The 20,306-nt window shown below is 42.4% G+C and overlaps 1 protein-coding gene across 2 annotated transcripts in view; it reads left to right on the top strand.

Moving 5' to 3' along the window:
• Setd7 (SET domain containing 7, histone lysine methyltransferase) overlaps nucleotides 1-20,306 on the top strand; it is a 74,688-nt gene that overhangs the window by 8,379 nt on the left and 46,003 nt on the right. For both annotated transcript variants that reach the window (XR_003300552.2, XM_026386185.2), the window contains exons 2-4: nucleotides 743-872; nucleotides 14,202-14,403; nucleotides 18,566-18,755. Coding sequence is in view for 1 of the 2 variants with exons in the window: in XM_026386185.2 (XP_026241970.1) it covers nucleotides 743-872; nucleotides 14,202-14,403; nucleotides 18,566-18,755 (522 nt within the window). In the remaining variant the exon portion in view is untranslated. The remainder of the gene's footprint in view (nucleotides 1-742; nucleotides 873-14,201; nucleotides 14,404-18,565; nucleotides 18,756-20,306) is intronic.

Raw genomic sequence — 20,306 nt, 5'->3', positions numbered from 1 at the left:
GTTCAAGGCCAGCCTCAGCAATTTAGCAAGGTCCTCAGCAACTTAGCAAGACCCTATCTCAAAATAGAAAATAAAATGTGCTGGGGATGTGGATCAATGGTAGAGCACCTCTGGGTTCAATCCTCAAAACCAAAATTTAAAAAAAATTTAAAAAAAATTTTTAAAAAGGACTCTTAGCCAATGAGGCTGTGTATGAATAGTAGGGCAGTTTTAGAGACATGACTCTCTTTCTTGTTATCTGAGCATAACATGTAAACTTGGGGGGTCTCAGAATGGCTGTAGTCCTCCACATCATAAAACAGAATGATATATAAAATCATATTGGGTACTTTGTGATAATGTATCTGGCGATACACTCTAACAATGACTCTGAACCACATTTCAGTTAAGCACAGAGTTTCTTTTCAAACATGAGAAGATCTAGTGTGGGGGGGAGATGGTACATTGTAGCCAGCACTGCAGATCTTACTGATAATAGCCCTCAGTCCCACATGAGATGCAAGCCTATTTAAATTTCATATTCTGAAATGTGGCCAAATCCCTGTAAACCTGTCAGTTCACAAAGTGTCCATGATCAGGTGGGTGCCGCCAGCATGAGCGAGATGAAAGCTTTGCATGTTTGACCACCTGGTGCGGAGGAAGGGGTCCTCGGGCAACCCCAGGACTTGCCTGGCAGCAGCCGGGCTGACAGTGGTGAGGAGCCCAGACTCTATTAAGCTTTGCCTTGTGGTTCTTTCCCCAGGACACCTGGATGATGATGGATTGCCACATGGGTTCTGCACAGTCACCTACTCCTCCACCGACAGATTCGAGGGCAACTTTGTTCATGGAGAAAAGAACGGACGTGGGAAGTTCTTCTTCTTTGATGGCAGGTAGCACTCACTGTTTTGTTGTTTGTTTTGATGGGAACTGAACTATTTCACATGAAGGAATGACACAAATGAAAGAATTCCAGTGGAAATTTTTGTACAACTTATACAAAAGGTAAAAAGGTAACCCCAATATGTACGCGCTGCTTTGGTGGCTGGGATGTGACCCCGGTGGCTATCGGGAAGCCACCGTCAGGTTTGCAAAGCCCATGATGGATCTGTCTAGGTGATACTCTGCCCTGCCAGATTCAGGGACCCCCATCTTGCACAAGTTCATTCATTACCTGGTCACCCAATTCTCTGATGGATCTCACCTGATCATTCAAGTACTGTGATGCATCTCAGTGAGGTCACACGAGTGCGGGTCACTTCTGTTGGTGGCCAGTTTGGGCAATTCCAGCAGAGACTGATTCCATTTCTTCCAAGCGTAATGTGCATACCTGCCTTCAGCCTACTCTGTCAGCAGTTGTGGTTTCTCAATTCGGCTGCCTGGGTGACTCCTTAGCTTCATCCTTTCCTTACATTCCCTCTCCTGACGAGGTTGCTGAAGAATTCATCTGGCAAAAACCATCAAAGCCACATCATCACAGTCCAAGAAGTAAGACAGTGGGGTAGACAGTGGGGTACAGAGCTCTAGACTCAGGGTCCGCTAGATGCCTGCCTTTGGGATAATTGGTCCTTCTATGTGATACCGCCACAGTGATGTCTGTGCTAGTATTTTCCATGGTTTACCTGTAGTCGAAGCACTTACACTTGCACCACCTGGACAAGGTATCTCGCGTCTCTTCTTGCATCCTTTCCTAAGGATGCCACGTGGCGGAGGCTGTTTGCCCTCCTGTGATGGCCAGGCATGACTGGAGGACTTTCCTCTTTGGGGAAGAGATAGGGTTCCCTGGGCCCCACTCTTCAGCTTCAGAAGCTGTGACTCTCTCCAGCAGTTAAAGAAATCTGGAGCCGTGGAAGGGCCCACTGTTATCAGACCCGTCGAGTGGAAAACACAGAAAAGACTTCCATCAGGTTACAGGAGCGTGTAGGTGATGGCACCCTTTACTACACCCCTGGCATTGGTGACGCGCCAGCACTTTCTAAACTTGAGGAAAGGGGATGTCTAGGCTGGCAGCTGGAGGGTGATCCCAGGCACTGGCATGCCACCACAGACCTTTTTTTGAAATGCAGTGGGTTGATTTCAGAGATGGCAATTGTTCCTCCATTCTCTGATATAAGAAAGTGAGGAAAGCCATAAGAATTGACCCTAGGACTTTTGTAAAGTCTTATTTCAGGAATTGGGGATTTGGCTCAGTGCCTGGCAAGCATAAGGCCCTGAGTTCCATTCTGGGCAGTGGAGAAAAAAAGTTTCATTTTAATGACTAATGCCACCCTTTCCTTTCCTATTGTCCCCAACCCCTCACCCCATGTGATGTTTATCAGAATTCTGCTTTCACACTGTCAATGGAAACTGGCCAGGTAGCTCTCTTCTCTTCTTTCATCCTAATGGGAATGCCTACTGGAGACCTGGTCAAGGTGCTGGTCTCCCACGTGCCCGGCAACCTGTCCAGAGGACAGCTCTTCCCACCCATTTCCACCGCAGCTGACGTAAAGCTCTTTTTCTTGACAGTCCCATTTTACCTTATACTGCAAGCGTTCTCCTCTCTCTGCAATCACTTACATGAATGTCTTCTTTCGGCTGCTCCATATCCAAGGACAGAGATTTCCGCGGGACAGATTCTGTGTCTATAACATCTCTTATGCTCCATAGCACTTTTCCTTGATTTGATACTAAAATCAAAACCGTAATCTCTATTGCTGAGTAGGGAGCTGAAAGAAAAGTGTGGAATTCACCCAAAACATGCCCTCCCCAGGCTTCTCCAATCTGATAGTTTGATGATTATAACCAGTGACTGATTGAAAACAGCCCAACAGATTTGGTTAAAGTTGGTGATTTGGTGTTGGTTACCTTCTTGCCTCACAGATCTGATAAACAAAAGTACTGATGGCCCAGACCCAGTTTCTGAACCAGAATGCCAGGAACGAGCAGGATGTCGCCCCCAGTTTGCTGAGCAAGGCCTGAGCCTTCATGAAGACCAGGCCCCATGAGCTCCAGCCACTGACCCAGGGGGCCACACACATGCAGAAATCTGTGTGTGTGTGTCATGACATGAAAACTTCGAAGCACGGGGTCAGGTGGAAGCCCAGACCCTGTAACCACCCTCCAGCTAGAAATAAATTCATTGACTCTTTTTTTTCTTTTCAAGGCTCCCATTCACCAATTTCCATACCTACCACTCAAGTATTGCCAGTCAGGGTGGTGCATGCCTAGAATCCCGGCCACCTGGGAGGCTGAGGCAGGAGGATTTCAAGTTCAAAGCCAGCCTCAACAATTTAGTAAGACCCTAAGCAACTCAGCGAGACCCTGTCTTTAGATAAAATATTTTTTAAAAGGGCTGGGGATGTGGCTCAGTGGTTAAGAACCCCTGGGTTCAATCCCTGGTACCAAAAAAAAAAAACCAGTATATTGTTGGCAAGGATGTGGGGAGGGGGGCTGGTTGATCTTCAGAGAGGCCAGGGCCAATACCCTGGGTAAGAGGGTGGTTATTGCACATGAGAATCTATGCTGCAGGAACAGGCCCCCAGAAGGTCACTGTCATCCTTCATAATCCCAACACATGTCTTGATGTGAAATGTCTGCTAAGAGAATTTTCTGCAAAAATTAGTGAGCATCTTATGACTGAAACAAAGGCTGTGGGATCTATTGCGTCTTTTAGGAGGATATAGTTTTGGTGGGGTGTGGCATACGGAAAGCCATTTATCTCTACAGGGGCAGCATCTCTATTTACATTTATCTGTTAATATTTCCTCCCTGTTACCACTCCTGATTATTAGGATCTATGTGTTGTTAAAATTATGTGGGGGTGGGGGTGGGGCTGGGGTGGTGGCTCAGTTGGAAGAGTGCTTGCTTAGCACATGGGAGGTGCTGGGTTTGGGTCCATTTATTATAATTTTTTTTTAAATTAAGTGGGACTCTACAGTCAAGGCCTTTAGTCAGTCAAGGCCTTTAGTCTTGAAATATTCCCTGCAAAAGTCTGAAATCAAGCTTTTGAAGTAAAGGTCAGGAAACAAAAGTTTTGTTAAAGAAACTTGCTTAAACCTCTAGTGCTGATCTATGATCCCATTAAAGGGTTTCTTTGCAATTGTAGAAACCTGTGTTTGGAAAGCAAGAAGGAAAATCACAAAGTGTAACAGAAGATGCATTTTTAGTCTTATATGAAACCTGAACCCAGATGTACAATCATGCGAAGGGCTCAAATGAATGTGAAGAAAATTTTAGAATCAACTTTCCCCTTGACATAGAATATAATAAGCCTGATTAAGAACAATAAGCATCCACATTTACAGGAGAAATGATCTTGTTAAAATTTTTAACCAAGTTCCTAGAGAGAAGCAGAATATTTTAAAGGTTAAAAATATAGCAAATGCTTGGTGGATTAAAACTCTTCAGAATCACAGAAATGTAAAAAAAAGGTTCCTTGGGCTGGGGATGTGGCTCAAGCGGTAGCGAGCTCACCTGGCATGCGTGCGGCCCGAGTTCGATCCTCAGCACCACATACCAACAAAGATGTTGTGTCCACCAAGAACTAGAAAATGAACATTAAACATTCTCTCTCTCTCTCTCTCTCTCTCTCTCTCTCTCTCTCTCTCTCTCTCTCTCACTCTCTCTTAAAAAAAGAAAAAAAAAAAAAAAGGTTCCTTTTTTTAAACCCCACCCCTACCCCATGTCACCAAGGTGACCACTGTTGACAGAAAAGGTGAGCATCTTTTTTTTTAACATTTATTTTGAGGTGTGGGTGGACACAGCACAATGCCTTTATTTTTATGTGGTGCTGAGGACCAAACCCCGGTCCCGCCTGTGCTAGGTGAGTGCTCTACCGCTGAGCCACAATCCCAGCCCCAAGTGAGCATCTTAAGGGTGCTCAAGGTAAAAACAGAAACAGCTAGCTATCGCTAAATCAGCTGAAAGAAACAGAACGGTCATTGTTCTCCCCTTCCCTACTGTCTCAGCTTCAGAAAGTTTGCAGGTTTGTAGACCATAACCAAGACTTGGTCATCCCTGTATTTGCGACAAAATGTGCAACAGGAAAGCTAAGTTACTGAAACTGGCTGGTTAAGTTGGAAACCTAGGTTAGACCACTCATCCTTCACCTGACAGTTTATCCCCAGAATGAGGAAGGAATGGGAAAATAAACTAGTTTTTTTTAATTGTCTTTTAAAACAGCTATTGTTTTCCATTTTACTCTCTCCTTAAAAGAGAGAAGAAACCTGTTACAGTGTCACACACCTGTAATCCCAGCAACTCAGGAGGCTGAGGCAGGAGGATCACAATCTTGAGGCCAGTCTCAGCAATTTAGGAAAACTCTATCTCAAATTAAAAAAATAAAGAGGGCTGGGGATGTAGCTCAGTGGTAAAGCATTCCTGATCTCAATCACCAGAATCACCAAAAAAAGGGGGGGGGAGAAAAAGGGAGGGGAGAGAAGAAACTTTTCCTAAAATTAAGTAATTGGGACTTCTTCTCAATATCATTCTGGTTCTAAGGTAGAGGCACATGTTGGGAAGGTAAACGGGATCTCAAGGCATTGTTCGTGTGGATCTGGAACCTGGCACTAGAGGATTTATGGGAGTACTAAGGGATATTAGGAAAATATCTAATATTTTGATGTATACAGCTCTAATCTTTATAATCTTTTTATAATCTTTCTAATCTTTTCCCCAATTCTGGATGTTTATTATCATGTAGTTTTCTTTAATTGTTCTCACTTCAACCAAGATTTATGGATCTCAAGGCAGAATTTGTCACTGTCCTAGAATGGTAAGAAGAAGGAGGAAGTTCCAGTTTAGATTGGCTTTCTTTGGGGCGGTGGGATATGAGGGAATTGTTTCTTAGCCTGAGAAAAAGATGAGTTAACTCATTTGCTCATATCTATGTATGCACACATACACATGTAGATATATGAGTAATATATAAAATAGTTACGAATCTATAATGCATCATGTGTTGTTTGCTGTGTAAACATGATGCTTCTCCTTGACATGCCAGTTAGATTTCAAAGTATCAATTACCCCATGACTTCATTCTGTGTCCAAGTCATCTTCTGATGTCGCTTGCTACACTGGTGCATCCAGCCAAGAGAGCTCCTTGTAGTTTATCACTGGCCCAGGAACCTAAACGAGGATATCTGATGAGCCCCTGAAGCGACACTTCTATGCAGAATTTCTTGTGCTACATTTTAAGAAAGGGTTTGGTGACATTTCAGAGAAAATGGAGTTGGAGTGGACCTCTGAAGTCATGTCTCCCAGCCTCCCACACAAGGCAAAAGTCCTTCGTGTTCCTGAGTGTTGTCCAGCTCTTGTAGGACTAGGCTCAGCAAATGTGTTCATCTGTATTCTAAAGAACAGTCCGAATTGAGGCAAAAGATTTTGTAACATGCAGCAAGCAAGGGAATGGAATATCTGCACATCCGTTCAGCACTGGGCTCTGCCTTCACAACAATCCGCCACGATGGTTTCATGATCCTATTTTAAGTATGAAGAAACTAAGACTAAATAACCGTCCCATGACCACCTAGTTCGTAGGAGCTGGAGCTGAGATTCAACCAAGATGAGGCCCTCTGTCCACTACATGTGTCCCCTCCTCCAACTACAAACAGGGAAATAGCTGGTCCTCACGCCTTCCCTCCACACTCTCATGGGGCTTCAGGTCACTCAATAGCTATAATTATGAAAAATTCAAAGGAGGCCTGGAGTGAACCCAGCTCTTTTTCCTGTAGGAACTTTAACAACTTGGTAGGAGCTTGGGAGACTGATAGAAAGTTCTAGCTGGTTGGCCTCCATAAACTTTAGCTTTCTCATTTGTAAAATGGGAATAAACAAACCTACTTCTCAGAGTTGTTGTGATTAAATGAGGAAACCCGGAGAACCCTATCAAATGTAGGGCCTCCCCTAGGTGCTCAGAGGAATCGGTGGATGGATGGAGACGATGATCCGTCATCATCGTGGTCGCTGTGAGTTGACAACGGTGACTGGGGGACTGTGTTGGGAAAGGCTCAGCGTGCCTGCATCTCCTTCTGCTCCCAGTGTCACACGACAGTCAACACAGCAGACTTCTGTGACTTCAAAAGGTGTGGAGATGTCTCCCCACCAGCAAGCAAACCGTTCTGTGGCTGGTGTCCTCTCCTCCAATTCTGTCCTGATGCTGTCTACACGAGACAGCGTCTCACTCCACAGGCGGAGGGCTCAGTCTCCAAGACTGCTCCCACTAGGTGCCAAGCTCAAGGTCCAGGCCGTTTGACCCGTGCTTCTGACTGACCAGCTGAAATCTGAGGCTCCCACAACCCCATTCCCACGTTCTGTTAGTCAGCTTGAGCCACTCAAGGAGATGCTCATGTTCCCTGGTTCATTACATAAGATGCTGCAAAGGGTACCCCTGCAGAAATGCGCAGGGCGAGGCCTGGGGAAGGGGCCTGCGTGGCACCACCAAGCCGTCTTAGAAGTGTAACTTGCCATGTCTGTATCTGGACGCTCTTGGAACCCAATCCTTTGGGGTGTGTGGGGAGATTTCATCGTGGTAACAGGATTGCTAACAGCTGGTGGGGAGCCCAGCAAGCCTGTCTCTTCAGATCCTTTCTGGGTCTCTGTGCAGCACTCCTCCCTCCAGGGTATGAACAGGACCCCTCTGGAATGAGGGGTCTTATGACCTACTCTCAGACAATGGCTGGCCAGAGATTTTCTCTATGGCCAGCTCCTGCACAGAAAGGCAGGGGATGATTAGAGCTTCTGTGATCCGCCTTGGAGAAGAGAAATTCTAGTTTCGATAGCCTGCCTGGGGGAGGGAGTTATGGGTCAGGAAGCATGGCTGAAAACCAAACTATAAATATATCACAGTATCTCAGTGTCTTAATCAGTTTTGGCCTGCTGTTATAAATGCTATCTGAGTGTTTTAGACAACATTCACCAGCCAGGCGCAGTGGCACACGCCTAGAATCCCAGCGGCTCTAGAGACTGAGGCAGGGGGATCACAAGTTCAAAGCCAGCCTCAGCAACTTAGCAAGGCCCTAACAACTCAGTGAGACCCTGTCTCTAGATAAAATACAAAACAGGGCTGGGGGTGTGACTTAATGGTTAAGCACCCCTGGGTTCAATCCCTGGTACCAAAAATAAATAAAAAAAAATAAACAACATTCCCTTCTCACAGTTCTGGAGGCTGGAAGCCCAAGACCAGGGAGCTGGCTGGTACATGTCTGGTGATGATGGCTTCCTGGTTTAGATGGCTTCCTTCTCCTTGTGTGCCTCCCCACCGTGCAGAGGAGGGAGAGAGGAAGTGGGCTCTCTAATGTCTTTTTATAAGGGCACTAAACCCCTTCTGGAAGCTTCTGCCTTCATGACCTAATTATCCTCAGAGCCCCACCTCCTGAGCCCGTCTTCCTGGGCGTTAGGATTTCAACACAAATATTAGAGAGTCAGAACTTTTCTTAGGTTTTTTTTTTCTTTTTTGTTTCTTTGTTTAGTTTTATGGTTGTTTGTTCTTTGAGAGTAAAGCTAAATTGCACTAATTGCTCCTCAGATATTTTATTGCTATTTTGAGCTTTTATGATAATCAGATCTTATAGACTCATAGATCTTCAATATGTTTTTTTAAGGTTAAAAACAAACAACAACAAAAAGAAAAATAGAAACACAATATAGCATACATCTAGAAGCACTACAGTGCTTGCTTATCACAACTTGTGAAGCATGAAGTTGTTGGTTAGAAATAACTTGGGCTGGGCTGGGGTTGTAGCTCAGTGCTAAAGCACTCGCCTTGCATGTATTTATTTTTATATGTGCTGAGGATCGAACCCAGTGTTCCATCCTCAGCACATATAAAAATAAATAAAGATACTGTGTGTTCATCTTCAACTAAATAAATATTTTAAAAAAGAAAAAGAAATAGCTTGGGCAGAGGTTTTGTGGCTCAGTGGTAGAGCATTCACCTAGCAGATGCAAGATGCTGGGTTCGGTCCTCACCACCACATAAAAATAAATAAAAATAAAGGTATTATGTCCAACTACAACTAAAAAATAGAAAGAAAGAAAGAAAGAGATTGGGCAGAGTTGGGTCTTATTGTTCCTCACTACTTTGCCATATTTTAAGAGATAATGCATAATGTAAAATAATTCCTAAAACAATATTTTAATATTAAGAGTCACAATTTAATTTGGTTAAGAATAGAAATTTAAAGTAGAATTATGATTCATTTTTATATTTCCCTCTTGGTTCTTATGTTGCTGTAGTTGACAAAAGTAAGGGAATAGAATTTAGGTGCATGAGATAGAAAGCAGCAAATCTTCTAGAGCCTCAGACCCTGACAGCAAGCCCACACTGTTTAGTCCCTAATGACATTTGCAAATTCAGATACTGCAGGTGATTTTTAAGTGAAAATGCAGTGGTGTCTGTATAAAATGCAAGTGTATCAGATCTCAAGTGCATCTTGCAAACTATTATAAAACGTATTTTTTATGTTAAGTTAGATGTCCTAATTTATTACTGAAAACTTCACTGGAAGTATGAGAGCTTTGATAAACCAGAAATGGTACATGTGCATGCAGAGAAAGAAATTTAATTAAAATTGATGTTTTCATTTCCTCTAAACTTTCCAGTCGTTTAATTCAGATGCTGGTGCCAGAAGAATTGAAAGACCTTTTTTTTTTTTTTTTTTTGTAATTTCATAACCTCCTGAAAAATCTGCCAAGATGTTGAAAAGGACTTCAAGAAAATACAAGTTAAGAAATTGTGTGTTGTGATCCCATTTTTGTTAAAACAACAAAAACAAAAGGTGGGAAAATGCATGGTACACCCTTGAAAAAGTCTCAGATGCTGTGCATAATTGGGCACAAATCCTGGGTTTCTGCCTTCCACAGCTCAGGGTGCTTGTGTGTGTTTTCTTTGACAGTGAACACATGTTACCTTTTCAACATAAAGAGCCATTTATTCCACCCTTCCCCTTTCAACTGGGTCACTCATAATTTACTGCAAAAAGAGAGGACTCTTTCTTGCTTAAAAAAAAAAAAAAAAAGGAAATTGAAGCAGTTTTTAAATTTGACTATCCCAGTGTTTTATAACTGTCTCCTTGCTTTAAACCCAGTTTCTCAGTGGAAAGCTCGCCATCATAGCCTTGAGGTTCTTGCTTTAGGATGATCTGCTATATTTATATGTAAAGGACTTACAACCTAGATAGAGAAAAATAGGACACATTATTTATTTACTTTTTGCAACGCTGGGAACCAAACCCAGAGCCTTGCACATGCCAAGCAAGCCCTCTGCCACTGGGCTACACCGCAGCCCAGGACATGGAGTTTAACCTCAGTAGAGCTTTGGAGTGTTCTAGAATAGTGCCTGACTAAGCTGCAATGAGTAATGGTCTGCAGGGCTGCCTGGCCAGGGTAGACTTTGAGGGAAATTAGGGCTCCATGGGGAAGATGAGGAATCTATGTTCCTACAGTGAGGAGCAGATGCTCTAAAACAACTCTCAGTCCAGTTTCTGCAAGAAAGATTAGTAAGCTACTTCTGTGTACCTACTTTTCAAATATAACCACATTGACATTCTAGTGGCTACAAAATAGCACCATTTTCTCTTAGTTTTTTTTTTTTCTCTCTTTGAATGGAAAAATGCCAGAGGATTGAAAATATTCATTATTATCCCAAGGCATTTATGTTTTGAATGAAGAGAAAAGGAAGGAAGGAAGGTGACAGAAAAATTAACTCGTGATTTTTTTCCTGAATATGTCCTTGGAGATGCAGAGCTAAAAAGTCAGCTCACTTAGGTTTCAAGGAGGATGAAAGGAAACACACAGCATGGAAGCTAAGGTACATAGAAGTCTGTGAATAGATAATGTAAGCCGAAGATTCTAGAACAGGAGGCAGCAAATGTTTTTTATTCAGGGTGAGAGAGGAACAGGCTTCCTGGGCCACATACCGACTCTGCAACTCCTCAACTCTTCCACCAGCGTTGGAAAGCAGCCACAGGAGGCAAGAAGGAATGTGCATGGCTGTGTTCACATAAAACTTTATTGACAAAAGCAAGTCATGGGCCACAATTTCCAGCCTTCTCTAAGGAAGGAAAAGCTGGAAAGAAAGCCTGGCTTTGAAGGCCAATCTAAGGAGCTTTCCCTTCATTTCTTCAATGCCAGAGGATTTCAGAGATTTTTATTTCCTTGGAGAACCCAGTTCGAGTGTGTGACGTGCCCTTTTTGTCATAAGATTCCATCCGAGTTACCATAAAAAGTTGCCAAGAAAGCTAAGGATAAGCAGATGCTAAAGAGTCATGCAGTAAGATTACTGTCCAGCACCTTAAGAATTTGCACTCGTGTGTCCAAAGTCCTCTGGACTAAGAGAGGGAAACAGCAGTTTCTTCATTGGCCATTGGCAAGGAATAGGACAATATGGATATGGTTATGGGAAAATATGTGCAAGTCTATGTTATGATTTAACTGATTTGCAAGACCTGTGCCTTGAAGATTTGGTCTTAAACCTGAGGAATATTGGCAGACTGGTCCTTTGGGGGAGAATTGTACCCAAACACACACAGGAACATTTTGAATGTTGCTGAGAATCCAAAGTCCACAGAGTTGCCAAGATGAGCAGATAAAAATCCAGCACATGGTTAAATTGGAATTTCAGATAAACAACAATAAAAAAAATTTAGTATAATCATGTACTACTTAGTATTTGGGCTGGGCACCATGATGCATGCTTATAGTCCCAGCTACTCAGGAGGCTGAGGTGGCAAGATCATTTGAGCCTAGGCATTCGTGAGCAATAGTGTAAGACTATCTAAAAGAAATTTTTTTAATTAAAAATAAATTAATTAAGTTAAAAATTGGTGGGACATACTTAAAGAATTATTTGTTATTTTTCTGAATTCAAACTTAACCGGGCATTGATATTTTATCTGACAATCCAAAATATGAAGATGAATGATTAAGTTGTTTTTTGTACTGTATATTGCATCAATATGTCAGTTGATTAATAATCGTTCTCCAAGGTGGTTTTTTTTTTCTTTAATTGTGGGAGTCTAATAATGGTTGAATCTCATTAATTTCAGCCTCACTGATTTGGAATTTTGATTATTTATGCAACGGCTATGCTAAGTGCATTTTCTTCATGAATTTAGTAAGCCTATTTGTCATTGATAGTGCAAACAAAGCTGAAAGAGAACTATTTATCTCCTTGGGAGGCTACAAATAGTGTAATTACAATGTCATCAGGGGCTATCGCCTGTTAGGCTGTGCTTTTCATTTAATAATTATAGATCGTTCTCAGTCATTCATTAAAATGAGACAAGTCTTTACCAGGCAGTCAGGGACAGTCACCTCAGTTCCTGTGGCTGCTTTGCATCCTGTGTACCCCAGCACCCCACGTGCTCATCCTGCCTGGCTCAGGACACGGTGTGTGCCCACCAGGCCGAACAGTCCAGTTGTGTGTTCTGTCTTCATGTTCTCTAGAGCGCACACAGTGCTTGCTACACAGAAGGCACACTCTAAATGCTCACTGTTTGAGTGAATGAATGAATGAATGAATGAGTGAATATAGTTGCACATACTAAAATAATCAATGAATGAATGTTAGATGCATATATTGAAACAATCATGATGTTTTTGTTTCTAAATTTCTCACATTTTAAATTTTAAAGATAGTCTGAGCCAGGCACAGTGGCTCATGCCTGTAATCCCAGTGTCAGAAGAATGGTGAGTTCAAAGCCAGCCTCAGCAAAAACGAGGTGCTAAGCAACTCAGTGAGACCCTATCTCTAAAGAAAATACAAAATAGGGCTGGGGATGTGGTTCAGTAGTCAAGTGTCCCTGAGTTCAATCCCTGGTACCAAATAATAATAATAATATTTGAGCTGCTCTTATTCCAAATTTTAATACATAAAGGAAATATTTGGTAGAGTTAGTTTCATTGCATAGCCTTTGATAGGACATAGAAGTCCTATTTCTGAACTTCCAAGGGTGTTTTCTGGGGAGAGAGATAAAGGGGTGCTGGTACATCACCGCAGCACTGCTCTCCCACCTAGTACCAGGGCTCAGGCGTTATCAGAGACATGACATCAGCAGGGTGAGCCATGGTCTTCCTTCTTGCCCCCACTGGCCATGATCATGTGTGTGTGTGTGTGTGTGTGTGTGTGTACAGTCCCATACCACCTAAGAATGGCGTGTCAGGCAGAATGTAGGATAGTGAAACCCATACAGTTATACTGTGGCCTGAGTGTGTTGTAGGCTATACCATCTGGGTTGTATAGGTGCACTTACAATGTTCACACAATAGCAAAATTACGTGCCTTACTGGTCATGGTGGCACATGCCTGTAATTCTAGCAGCTCAGGAGGGCTGAGGCAGGAGGATCCTGAGTTCAAAGTCAGCCTCAGCAATTTAGCGAGGTGCTAAGCAACTCAGTGAGACCCGTTTTTCTAAATAAAATACAAAATGGGGCTGGGGATGTGGCTCAGTGGTCAAGTGCCCAAGTTCAATCCCCAGTACAAATATATATATATATATATATATATATATATATATATATATATATAGTTCTCAGGAGCTGTTCTCATGTCGAGTGATGTATGACTTATATCTGTGTGTCACACAAACATACACATATGTCTATACATTTAAATAAATCTCCAGGACCTTCCAAAGAGATACAAGGGGATTACTTGTCTGGATGCCTTTTAAGGCGATCATTGGTGAGTTGCACGTTAGTGATTTGGAGCTTATGTGGGTAGACAGACACACACATATGTAGCCATGCATTCTTAAAAAAAAAAAAAAAAAAAAAAAAAAAAAAAACACATCCTAACCTGCATCCGAACACATCCTAACCTGCATTCGTCTTATTGGCGATCCCTGTAACCATTGGAAAGAGCTTGAGAGCTCCCAGTGAGTTCTGGCCCTCTCTTGAGGGAGATCAACGTGAGTGGTTTACAAGTGGCAAAGGTAATGCCAGAATTTCTCTGTCCCGGTGTGGCTTGGTCTCTAGCCCCAGAAACATATTTAGGTGAGATCTGTCCTCGGTTCCACCTGTGGCTTTCTTCTTCTCTTTCCTCCAGCCGAGAAAGGATCATGGGAATCGAGACTGGGAGTTAAATCTCATCTTCCCTCCTCACCTCACCCACTTTACCCAGGGTTCAGGAGGGTGCCCTGCGCCTGTCGGGCTGGACAGAGCTGGACATCAGGGCCTCGGGCGGGGTCCTGTCCTGGGGAGAGTTGAGTCTGTCTGACTGTCCCTCTTTGTCCTCCCCGTCACAGCACCCTGGAGGGGTACTACGTGGACGACGCCCTGCAGGGCCAGGGCGTCTACACTTACGAGGACGGCGGCGTTCTCCAGGGCACCTACGTGGACGGAGAGCTGAACGGCCCAGCGCAGGAGTACGACACGGATGGACGCCTGATCTTCAAGGGGCAGTACAAAGACAACATTCGCCATGGAGTGTGCTGGATCTACTACCCAGTAAGCCTGCGCCTGCCCCTGTGGGAAGGTGTGGGCAGTAGGACAAGGCTTTGATCTTCAGAAAGAGCTCGGAGCGCGGTGCGCGCTCTGCTCCAACTGGAGACGCTGCGGACCCGAGCAGCCCAGTAGCTGAAGCCCAGAGTCTGGGAGGCCCCGGCATGCTGTGCCCGGCTGACGTGGGCTTAGTCCTGGGAGTTGGTTATTTTTTAGAGTCATTTTTGGGAAAGAATGATTAACTGGGATGAATCAATTTTATCATACGACTAACCAAGTGAAAGATAATAGATAGATATAGATATATACACACACATTGCTTTTAATTCCTTTTGTCATAGAGAAAGAGTGGTAGGCTATTTCATTGTTGCTATTTATTGTGTTCTCTTTCTCATATGTAAGATTAAATCCAGAGATTTCCTTTTTTTTTTTTTTTTTGTTACTACACCATTGTTTACTTTCACAATGTCACTACTTTTGAAGTCGCTTTATAGTTTATATTGCTTGAATTAAGGTGATTTAATCTAACTTGCCTGAGTATTTGGTGATAGTAAACTGGAATTTATTAGAGCAAGTAGACATGACAAAACCCATAGTTCAGAATTAATGTTCTAATTTTTGTTCACATTTCAAATATCCCATCTGTTCTTAGTGAGTTTCCAGAAAATATTTCAGAAAATAAACCTTAGGGAATATTTTATTTAATATTTTGTCATATCCAGATGCTTACTCTGAACCCTATCTTCTTACAATTTAAAAATGTTAATAAAAACAAATTATTACATATGTAACTAGAAAAAATAGCTCCCATTAAATCTACTTACACATTATTGTTCTTAAAAAGTTAAACTGAGTACGGAAGTGCATGCCTGTAGTCAGGAGAACTCAGGAAGCTGAGGCAAGAGAACTGCTTGAACCCAGGACATCATAGCAAGACCCATCTGGAAGGAAGGAAGGAACATATACTCTAGGAAAAGAACGTGTAAAACATTTGCTAAGAGTTACAAAAGCGGGGCTGGGGTTGTGGCTCAGTAGTAGCACGCTTGCCTAGCATGTGTGAGGCACTGGGTTCGATTCTCAGCACCATATATAAACAAATAAATGAGTAAAAGTCCATCAATAACTAATAAAAAATGTTTAAAAATTACAAAAGCATTTACATATCCTCGTGGTAGGATCCATGACTGATGATAAGTCATTTCAGTTACCACCTGGAAAAAGGCAAGTGGGACAGGAAGAGGGGAGGCACTTACCACCTTAAGGAGACTGAGATTGGGCTTCCTGAGGCTCCAGGTGAGCACCTGGCTGCCCACTGCTGGGGAGGTGCTGAAATGACAGTGAACCTTGATGTCACAGAAGTAAGTGGAACTCTGTAGGCAGAGAGATGCAAAATAGAGATCCCCAGGCTCTCCCACTGCCTGTCATTTAACTTGTGAATAGGATCAACTTACAATCGCTGTGAGATCAAAGATGCTCTAAGCTGGGGGACTGTGTTCACCTCTCTCAGTGTTGTTGCACTTTGAAAACTAAAAATGCAGCTACATTTTAATAAGTAGCCTTAATTATTATCTTATTAAATGCCAAGAGAAGCTGCCTTTGGAAGGAAGGGCTAATGAGTTCTTAGCTTTCAGAAGTGGTTGATAATGCCTGTTTTAAGTGTGGTATCTGTGGGCAGTTGAGGGGGTGGCTCACACTCCTCTGCTGTCTGGAGTCTGAAACAGTTAGGAAATAGACACAGGTGTCAGAGGTCAAGTTGTCAGTTTTTATTATGGCAGGGTTGGGTTGGAGGTGTGGTGTGGGCCCATGGCCTTCTACTCCTTCCCCTGGGAACTGAGCAGATGGGCCAGCTCTGGACTGTGGCTAGAAGGCTGCATGTTTGCCCAGGGGTTGTGGGCCTGCCTCAAGGAGCTTCCAATGGAAAGGGGAAATAAGGCAGCAGATAAGGGCCTGGGAAAGAAAAAAAAAAAAGGCAGATGCATGAAAGAAGACTTTATCTTGATACTCCCCACCCAAAGAAGAAATGGGTGTTGGTGTCAGACCTGCCCTCTAGCCGGCTACATCGCTTGAATGACTCCTCGCTCCACCAGGGGGAGCCAGCGAGCAGAGGCCAGAATCCACAGCTTCCTACCCAGCACCCCCCAGAGAGCAGACAAGGATATTTCTGTGCGAAGGAATCAAAACAGGAAAAGAAGAATTTATTCTCCCCGCAGTGCTTATAGGCTCACTCTAAGAAGAGTTCATTTCTTTCAAGAAATTCCCTCAAACTGTAAAACAAAGTTCTTGATTAAAAACGCATAACTCTTTGGACATTATTTGGAATATTATCCCAGCTACTTGGGTGACTAAGGATGGCAAGCTCAAGGCCAGCCTGTGAATAGGATCAACTTATAATTGAGCAATTTAGCAAGACCAGGTCTCAAATTAAAATAAATAAAAAGGGCTGGGAGGAGCTCAGCAGTAGAGTGCCTGTGAGCTCAATCTCTAGTATCCAAAAATAATAAAATAAAATAAAAATGCATAACTCCTTTGGGAAATAAAAGAATTTCTATTTTATCATTCTAGAGAAATACATTCACTTCTTCCAAAACCAGAAGTTTAAAGCATTTAAGGGAAAAGGTATGAGGAGTAGGAAGAAAGACTTCTATTTTAGATTACTAGTAATGGTAGTGGTTTATGTTCGGGCATGTCATAAGCCCAGGCTCAGTAATCATCACTGACAGCCTGAAGGCATTATGCACAAAGTATTGTCCTCATTTATGCCTAGTAAGAATTAATTTGGGGAGGAGGAAGAGCAATAAATAGAGTACTAGTGCACTTTCTACCTATGAAAAAATGCTTCCAAGTATTTTTCCTCTTATGGGAGCACTGAGATTCATTTTAATTTATAAACTTTTTCCCACCAAAGAACAATCAGACTGTGGCAAGGCATAGAAATCAAATATACCATGTAATTGATTTCTGTTGTTTCTCAATAAGCAGCAAGTCACCCACATCACTGACTTTGAGTAGCTATTTCTAGATCCTTGAACCAGGGAAAATAACCAAGCTTTTAGCAATGTTATGGCATTTACATTATATCAAACATGTAAAGACCTTAGATTTCAAAGTTATACTATAAGGACCTTCAGGGTAGGGCGTGAGGGGAAGGAACTGGATTAAATTATGCATTGTTTCTTGGACCCCTAGGTCAATTAAAACAGTATTTATGGGTTACCTACTATGTCCGTGGAATCTAATAGGATACAGAATTCTATCATAGCCTCTATGCTAAAGTACACAGTGATCCTTAGGAATGAAGCAAAACCGGCTCCTCTTACTGAAGGAGGCAAAAGGAAGCAGTAAATAGAGTGTGAAGTGATTGAGAGAGAATTGAGTTATCTGATTTCACTTTGCCTTTGGAGTTAAGGTTAGGGGTAATGGTTTGGGAGGCTAAGGCAGGAGGATCACGAGTTTAAAGCCAGCTTCAGGAATTTAGCGAGACCCTAAACAACTTAGCCAGCCCCCGTCTCTAAATAAATTGCAAAAAGGACTGGAGATGTGGCTCAGTGGTTAAGCGTTCCTGGGTTCAATTCCTGGTACCAGAAAAAAATATACCATGTAATTGATAATGAAAAAAAAGATAATGATATAGGATTCTCAGAAAGGCAGTGTCCGGAAGTCCTTTTGTTTCTCTCTTAGAAAATGCAGACAACTCTATATTTACCAATGCACACCAAATTAATTCTTAGATACATTTAAACCAAAGATTTTCTTAACAGACTAGAAATCTAAAATCTAACATTAAGTAGATCATAGAAATGGCGAGTAGGATTGCCTTGATATTAGCCAGAGGTAATGTTACATTGTCTTTAAATGTCTGCAACTAATGTTCCAAATGTAACATGTTTGTTTCTTAAATAACAAACCAAGATAGAGAATTTGCAGGGAGTCTGGGGATACAAAGTGTAACTCGGTTCTCACCCTTTACCAGCCTTTGTGTATGTAATATCACCGCAGTGTTTTTGTAAGGGTCTGGAAAGTTATATGCACACGGGGACATTAACTTGAGGAGCTATGTTTCATGTTCTCACTCTTGCTACTAATAGTGTAGAATGGACATTTCTTGAACTCGTGGCCTATAGATAAATACTATATATAATATTTTCTGGGTTTTGGTTTCTCCCATCAGGACGGAGGCAGCCTTGTAGGGGATGTCAACGAAGATGGAGAGATGACTGGAGAGAAGATAGCCTATGTGTACCCTGACGAGAGGACCGCGCTTTATGGGAAATTCATTGATGGAGAGATGATCGAAGGAAAATTGGCCACGCTCATGGCCACTGAAGAAGGGAAGCCTCACTTTGAACTGATGTCTGGAAGTAAGTTGAACGCACTTCAGATGGGTGATAGGCCGAGAGAAGTCTCTCGACCTGAGTAGCACACTGTAATGGTGCCTTAGTCAAGTTTGCTGCAGAACAGACACTTCACCAACCTGATGGTTTACAGCAGCAGATGTAGGTCTGCTGACCAACTGTGCTACAGCTGGGCGAGGCTGGGTCGGAGGATTCTGTTCAGGTTTGATTTGCTTTATGCTTTTTTTTTTTTTTTTTTTTTTGAGATAGGATCTCACTAAGTTATTTAGACTGGCCTCAAACTTGGCAGTCTGCCTGCCTCTACCTCCCGAGTCACTGGGATTGCAGGCATGTGCCACTGTGTGTCTTAATGATGGGACCTGGGCTGAAGGGACAATGGCAACTTTGAGCAAGGTTTTTCTCACAGTGGATCATAACATGTCACAACAGAAGCAGATCCCAGTGATGTTCCCTAAAGCCTCACCTTGGAACTGACAGAGTGACCAGTTTTCTCTGGCCAAAACAAGTTACACAGCTAAGCCAGATACAAGAAAAACAGAAATTACATCATACACTTTAGTGGGAGTCACTGAAAAGTCACATGACAAGAAGCACAGATAGATGAGTCTATAATACAGTGCAGGAGCTAAGAAATGACAGTAGTAATCCAATCAATGTCAAATGACTACATTTCCAAAGCACAGAACCATGATTTAATGATATTAAAAAGAACCAGATCAGATGGACCTCCGAACCTGTACATACTGGAAGGCTGATTCAACTTGAGCGCTAACTGGAAAAGACAAATGCATAGTGACATTCCCCTGCCCTCTCCAGAACCCAGCATCTTGCATGGAGCACACACTCAGTATATCTGTGAACCCAAGAGAATCCATATGAGAAAAAATGGATTTTCTTTGCCTGTGCAATATGCCACACTAAAATATTTTTTCTGGATATAAAATTATTTATTGTAGAAAATTGGGAAACACGAAGAAAAAATTCAATTTAGCATTTTGGGTGGCACAGGCTAAGAACGTTGTTTGAATTAGTCTGATGCCTTGGAAACTATAAATGTCTGTATCTCTGGTCCAGGTTAGGTTTGAAGAAGAAAAAATTAAAAAGGTAATAAACCTATGCCTTAGTAGGCCCAAATAATACTTAGCTATTTGGGATCTGCAGGAGAATCTGCAAAGGAAAGTTCTCCAAAAATAGAAAATCTCACATTTACATGTAAGTCCAACTTGGGTTGCTTTAAATGTCTCCATTTTTATTTTTTAAGTTAAATTTCGAAGCAGTCTAAATGCAATGTGAGGTTCTGGATTGGATCCTAGAACAAAAAAAGCACATTAGTGAAAAACTGGTAGAATCTGAATAAAGTCTGGAGTTTGGTTCCTAGTAATGTATCTATGTTGGTTTCCTAATTTTGACAAATGTACCCTGAAATGTAAGAAGTTAACATTAGGAGAGACAGTGGAAGCTCTCTGTGCTATCTTTGCAACTTTTCTGTATAATTAAAACTATTCCAAGATGAACAGTTTCTTTTTAAAAAGGGAAGCAGTCATCTTTGAGCTACAA

This window comes from Urocitellus parryii, chromosome 10, assembly GCF_045843805.1.
Source record: "Urocitellus parryii isolate mUroPar1 chromosome 10, mUroPar1.hap1, whole genome shotgun sequence".
Taxonomy (NCBI): Eukaryota; Metazoa; Chordata; class Mammalia; order Rodentia; family Sciuridae; genus Urocitellus; species Urocitellus parryii.
The sequence above is the reverse complement of the archived record's forward strand: the minus strand, read 5'-3'. Positions and strand labels throughout refer to the sequence as shown.